Source organism: Argentina silus (genome assembly GCF_951799395.1).
Source record: "Argentina silus genome assembly, chromosome: 3".
Classification (NCBI taxonomy): Eukaryota; Metazoa; Chordata; class Actinopteri; order Argentiniformes; family Argentinidae; genus Argentina; species Argentina silus.
Genome location: NC_139657.1, coordinates 17,578,132 through 17,584,821, shown reverse-complemented (window position 1 = coordinate 17,584,821; position 6,690 = coordinate 17,578,132). Strand labels below are relative to the sequence as shown.

At 44.6% G+C, this 6,690-nt stretch overlaps 1 protein-coding gene across 1 annotated transcript; it reads right to left on the bottom strand.

Annotated features, from left to right (window-relative positions):
- Positions 1–353: 353 nt before the first annotated feature.
- On the bottom strand, positions 354–1,821 carry chst6 (carbohydrate sulfotransferase 6; the record flags this gene model as incomplete). Its single annotated transcript, XM_083666027.1, has 1 exon — positions 354–1,821. The coding sequence occupies one exon, from the start codon at positions 1,819–1,821 to the stop codon at positions 628–630; it is 1,194 nt and encodes a 397-aa protein (XP_083522153.1). The 3' UTR covers positions 354–627.
- Positions 1,822–6,690: the final 4,869 nt, after the last annotated feature.

Genomic DNA, 6,690 nt, shown 5'->3' with positions numbered 1-6,690 from the left:
CACTGGCAAGCACGCTTGAAGTGTTTCATCTGGTGAAGGAACAACATGCTTATGTCTGAGAGCTCATCATCAGTCTTCAATGATGGACGGCGACAGCAGGATTTCTTCCAATCCAGAAAACCATTACAGAGAGGATCACAAATACTCTGGCTCCATGCTTACCAGTATGTATAGGTTGTAAATCAATGTGATTTAAGACGTCCTGCTGCCTAACTCTTCCATCCCCAGCTAGGCTCCAGAACTGTGTGTGCTTTACCCAACTCCTAAGACCAGCTGGATAGACAATCAAGGTTAAATCATAAAAGTTATCTCTGGGATCTGGAACCATCCCTCCCCCAGCCACTTTTCCAGTATGACATATGACAAGATTAAGAATATAGACAATAATAAACACATCATAACCATTGATCAATCAATCCCTGTAAACATAAATAAAAGCAGATCTAGATCTGTATTATTGACATCATGCATTATCTCCCAAGCAATACTCGACTCTAGCTCTTTGATCTCTGTTCCCAAGGGCTAGGTCAACACCCCCTTGTTGGTTTATGATTATTATTGTTCTCATACCCATACATAGGTTTGAGTGGGACCTCTTGGTCTCTGAAAACAATCAAGTCGCTAGGCCTACTCGTCATTTGGCTTGTCTGTTTTGGAGGGGAGCCAGCTGAAGTGATATCGTTCCTGGGGCGCCAGGAGATCCACGTCGAGTTTCTTCTGCTCTTTCTCACTGTCTACAGTCTTGTAGCCTAGCAACGACATTGCGCCTTTACACACTTCCTGGATACGCTTCACCTTGTCGTGGGATAGCGTCATACGCCAGGCCTGCGAGACTTCGGCAGCGTCCCGCGAGGTGATCTGGAACGCCTCCTTCCTGGTGCCTATCCCCTTCCCGTGAGTGACCTTATAGATCCACTTCTGCAGGTTCTCTGTCATATCCAGCCCCACAAACGTATACATCTCGTTGATCTTTTTCAGCGGGTCTCTAACCATGTCCTCGTAGCGTACCATCTTGTAGCGCCCTCGTAGGAAGTCGGGCGGCTTCAGCAAGGCCCTCTCATGGATGCGGATGTGGCTGCGGCAGATCTCCTGCATGACGCGAAACTGCGTGTCGGGCACCTCTGTCTCCCCCTGCTCCAGGACCAGGGCGTTGTCCTTTAGCAGTGAAGCGCTCGACCCTTGCCTGGAGCGGGCTACGGCTCGTGGGTCCCGGACCAGGTGGATGATGCGCAGGTCCAGGGTGGGGTCCTGTAGTAGGGGGTAGAGGGGCTCCAGTTCAAAGAAGCGCACTTCCTTCAGAACCACGTGGCTGTAGGTGCGGCAGGCCTCTTCCACCCCCTGCAGGCCGCGCGCGTCGCAGCGCCGCGCGCACTCTGACTCATTGCTGAACAGGTGGCGTGGTGTGAGTGGGCAGGCGGGCGGGGAGCACAGGGCACGACTGTGGCTCCACATGAACAGGTGCGACACGTTGTGCTGGTCCGGCGTGTAGGCGTCCATGACGGACATGTCGCAATGGAAGACGCTACGCACCAAGTCCCTCACTGCCATGCGTAACGCCCGGGCGCCGGGCTTCCGTAGCGTTTTCCACACGTGCCAGGCGGGCTCCATCAGGTAGAACACGGACGGGTGCTGGCTGAACACCTGGCCCAGGAAAGAGGAGCCCGAACGCCATGATGACAGCAGGAGCACATGGACCTTGCCCTGCACAGGGGGGGGGCTGTTGGGGAGGAGCCTAACGTACCATCCGAACAGCAGCACCAAGGCCACGCTCAGCAAGAGCACCTGGAACACCACAGAAGAAGTCAGTCTGCAGCGCGGCATGCTGCTTCAGGACTGCTTCAGGGCTTCACTCTCTCTCTGGCTGTCTGTGTGCTGCAGGGAAGGGATAGGGATAGGAAAGAGAGAGGGGGTGGGAGAAGGGTGGTGGAGGAGAGAAAGACAGAAAGAGGGTTAGGAGGAGTGAGAGAGAGGGGAGGTTGAAGAGAGAGAGAGAGAGAGACACAGAGACACAGAGAGAAAGCGTTAGAGAGAGATGGAGGGGGTGGGAGGCAAACGTTATTCAGCTAATGGATTACATGTGTGTTCCTGCTGAGCCCCTATAGAAGCTCTTGTATATAGGAGAATCACTGGAGAGGAGCCCTTGATTTGCAGTGTGCGAAATACAACTGGGGAACAAACATTCTATAGGCAAGCAGTTGCGTAATGGTTTCCATCTGAAATTGGAGATGAAGCCTTCTTTAGCTCTTTACTTCAGCCTAATAGTGGGGCACCAACCCTTACAAGCTCATTATTCGACAGAGAGACATTAGAGAGGAATTGACTATAACCAGTAGATCTATCCAATGAAACACTCGGATGATTTAAAGTAAAAACAAGCTTTTACTGTAACACAACTGCAATGATTCACTGGTCAATAGAAACCTCAAACAGATGAATACAATTATCATTATGACACCAACAAGTTGTGCACAAGAACTTGTGCAGACAAACTGTATCTAATATTGCACATTAAAAACCCCAAAACATGAGATTATCAATAAAGTTACAATGCATTTTGGTTTTTTTGCTATCAGAACATGCATATGAGTTACTAAACATAGAGATAATTACAAGCTAGATCTGGTACAGGGGAGGCTGGTGATCTACAATGACCATAAGAACTCTATTAGAACACACTGTAGATACAGTAGCAATGCATACAGAGCTGGACTATAGCAATCGACTACAACATCTCTTTGAAGTGCTCTCTCCATCCCATATACAGTATCTTACTGACCCACACCACTATAAGAGAGGGGGGGGTGGCAGTTTATGTGCGCATGTGAGTGAGAGAGACAGACAGACAGACAGACAGACAGACAGACAGACAGACAGACAGACAGACAGAAAGACAGAGGGAGAGAGAAAGAGAGGAACATTCAGAGGGATAGGAAAGTCTACTCTTCCTACAGCCTTCCGTAACGACAGATTGCAAAGAGGCATATCATCATTTTTGTGATTATTGAACAAGCCTCAACAAGTTCTCTCTCTCATCCATACACAAACCAGAACACATATACCATATCTCCTTAGGCACTACATTAGAGCAGCTCTACCGGGTATGAATTAGGCAATGCATTGTATTTGGGAGAACACTTTCCAACTGAGTGTAGATAGCATGGTGAAAATGGTAAACATTTTCACCACTGTAATCTAGTTATAACCAAAAAAATGTAACAGTAAACTCAGGAGGAAGTAATCTCTTTTGTCCTAGAACTACAACTATGCACAATAAACTATTATGTTGCACTGGGAAGTTATGTTACTCTGAAAATAAAAGGGTTAATCGAAGATGGACTAGTTTTGCCTGTTTCATTTCATATGATATTTATGAATGCCATTTAATCATACTGACTTCCTCCTTCTGCCAGAACCTAAAGAGCACCGGTCTCAAATGACTATCAGGTTCAAGCTGAGATAAAGTAACCAGAAATATGGTCAATTATTTACTGAAGAACAATAATCCAGAGAGAACTAATATCTGAATTGATGTAAACTAGCTAAACTGCTAAATGGGACAGGTCTCTGAAATCAAAATTCAATGGTATGGCTCCTTATAGAGATTGTTCAGGGGGACAGACAACATGAGACACAGAATGTCTTGTAGGCTGATACTGTAGAACAGATCATTCGAAGAAGATATACTGTAACTACAATAAAAGTTCATCAAGTATTATTCATAACAAGATATATAACATGATAGCTTTACAATAGTGATCATAAAGTTGACAGACATATATATATATATATATATATATATATATATATATAGAGAGAGAGAGAGAGAGAGAGAGAGAGAGAGAGAGAGAGAGCACAGTGGATGCTAGTTCTAAAGGGGTCGGATAACTGTCGAATACAGATCGCTAAAGGACTCTGTAGGCGACACGGTGCGTGTTGTGCCTGATTGCTATGCGTGCGTAATATGGTCTACCTGCATTTTCATAAATGTTACCATTCGGCTGGTAACAATGAAATAAAGCAGGATAACGTCAATAAATACAAGCAGACAGAAAACTGCCAGATTATTCAAACTCCGATCTGTGTCGCACGGACACATAACGAGGGTCGCCAAAGAAGGGCTCTTGGCGGAGGAGCTGGTCAGTCGGTCCCCCGGTGTTTTTGCCGTTATGTCTTACCTCCTTGGGTCTGTGTTGCCGGGCGACGAGACCGCAGTGTGCGTTGAGAGCTCGGAAAATAAAATGATTTATCACATTCCTGATCTTCAGAAGAACATCCACACTATCCCCTGTTTCTCAGTTTGTGTACAGAGAGTTTTGAGACGTGGCCATGAGAGTTGCGACTGGCAGCAGTGGGATGGGCGGGGGAGAACGAGGGTCAGACAGAGGGGTGGCATTGCAGGCGGGACCTGAAGCCTCTCTCAAGTAGACTTTCATGGTCGGGGAGCTAAGCACTTTTGGAAAATGGGAGTGCGTAAAGCGGCGTATTCATATTACGCCCAACTAGTGTCGTTTTATGATTACAGCTAATTTATGAGGAAATGGAAAATAATAATATTAAAAATCACTCTTCAAAATAATAGTATATTTTTTTACAGTCAAATATAGCCAATATAATCGCCTTCATTAAAATATCATCAAATAGAACACAATATAATAGATAAGAGCACAATAGAATATTTGTGACGCTTTGTTGCCAATCAATCAAGGTTGTAATCCACCTTGACAAAGGATACAGCTGGTTCCTGCAGCGCTGAGACTGACATCCTGCTCTGGTCAACACTGAGGGTGAATAATGGCTAAAGAGAGTTAGCAGAACATAACAGGCTATTGTTTATTATTCCACTAGTTAAATATTTCTCAACTACACTCATAACGTTTCCCAGCATACGGATGCATATCACACTGACCCAACCTTGTACGACGTCAAGTTTATTGACGACGTCATGAAAGGTATAGAAGAGCACTTTCATGGTTGAAGAAATGTGCTCTGCTCTGGACTGAGTAGAGTTTTACTGAGCTACAGTGGACGCGACTGTTACAGAACCGGTATGCTGTAGTGACTGCCAAACTTAATGAGCTAATTCACTGGTGCTAGACCAGAACTCAGTACTCAGGAAGAATGACAGTATGTTTGTGCTCATACACAGACACAGACACCCACAGACACACCCACAGACACACACACACACACACGCACGCACACACACACACACACACACACACACACACACACACACACAGAGAAAGACACAGAGAGAGAGAGAGAGAGAGAGAGAGAGAGAGAGAGAGAGAGAAAAGAAAGTGGCATTGTTTCTGAGGTAGAATCCAGGGACCAGAAAGACTCCAGGCCAATTGGCCATGTACAGTGTTCACTACTGAACAAGACCAGATGCCTATTATAATAGGATGTACAAGGTTGTATGAGTCAGTTGGACATGAGGGGGGACACATTTTGGTAGGCGGGTCCGGGGGCATGCCCCATAGGAAGATATTGTCTTAGTAAGCTTATGATGTGAGTTGGCTTATGATGCTGCTGAAACTGAGGCTGACAATAGCAGTGTGGAGACCTTTCAAAAATAAAAATCAGGCTATGAAACCGGCGACCTTGTTGAAGTCCTTGAAGTTCTATGCATTATAATCATATTATTATTTAGGGGGCAATTTTGCCTGCTTCTAACATTGAGGGGGACATGGCCCTCCTGTTTCCAACACCCTTGATACTATATGATACAAGACGCTAGTTACAACCACTTCTTCAAAAGTAGCAAATTTACATTATGTTGGTCATTCAATTTAGGGTTAATCTATTTATTTTGTTATGATAAATGCACACTCAATCACTAATCTCTAAACTTTAGATAGCCCTAAATACAACCCAACGTCATTCTGATGATGATGTTACAACTTTGCCCCTGGAGGAGGTTAACCAGCAGGCTACTGAATTTATTCATCAGTCAGGTGTGCTGATCTACCCCTGCGGTTAGGTGGACTTAATCAGTCACACATTACCAGGTAAGGTCAGCACCTGCGGAAGTCCTTAGAACTGTAAACGTACAATATTTCCTCTACAATAAAAATAAAACCCATAAACGCTGACATATAATCTGTTATTACGTACAATGCTTTTACATGAAATCGTCTTTGTTCTTCCTCACTGTTACGACTCAGCTGTGTCTAGGGTAAAGGGAAGTACGTAACAGATTTGACCAACTAAAGGCAGGAATCTTGAGCGCGTTGGTGTGAAATAAAGGAGACCAGACCAGGATGGAGTGAACTGAAATAGTGGTATTCAAGATTCAAGATTCAAGATTCAAAGTGTTTATTATCATATGCACAGTAGAAAACATGTTTCACTGTACAACGAAATTCTTGCTTTGCTGTCCGCAGAATGCCAACCAATGTAAAATATACAATACTAAAGAATATACAATATATACTAAACAAATGTTCAAGACAGCAAAATTTAAGGCATAAAATAAAATAGCAGCAATAATAATAATAAAACAGTGCAAATGTAGCAGTGCAATTATGCAAACTGGAAAGTTCAGTTATTGAGGTAGTACGGTCATATTAATCTCCTATGGGTTGTTTAGGAGTCTGATGGCAGTGGGAAAGAAGGAGTTCTTCAGTCGGGTGGTCCTGCATTTAACACTTCTGTACCTCCGGCCTGAGGGTAGAAGTGTGAACAGTC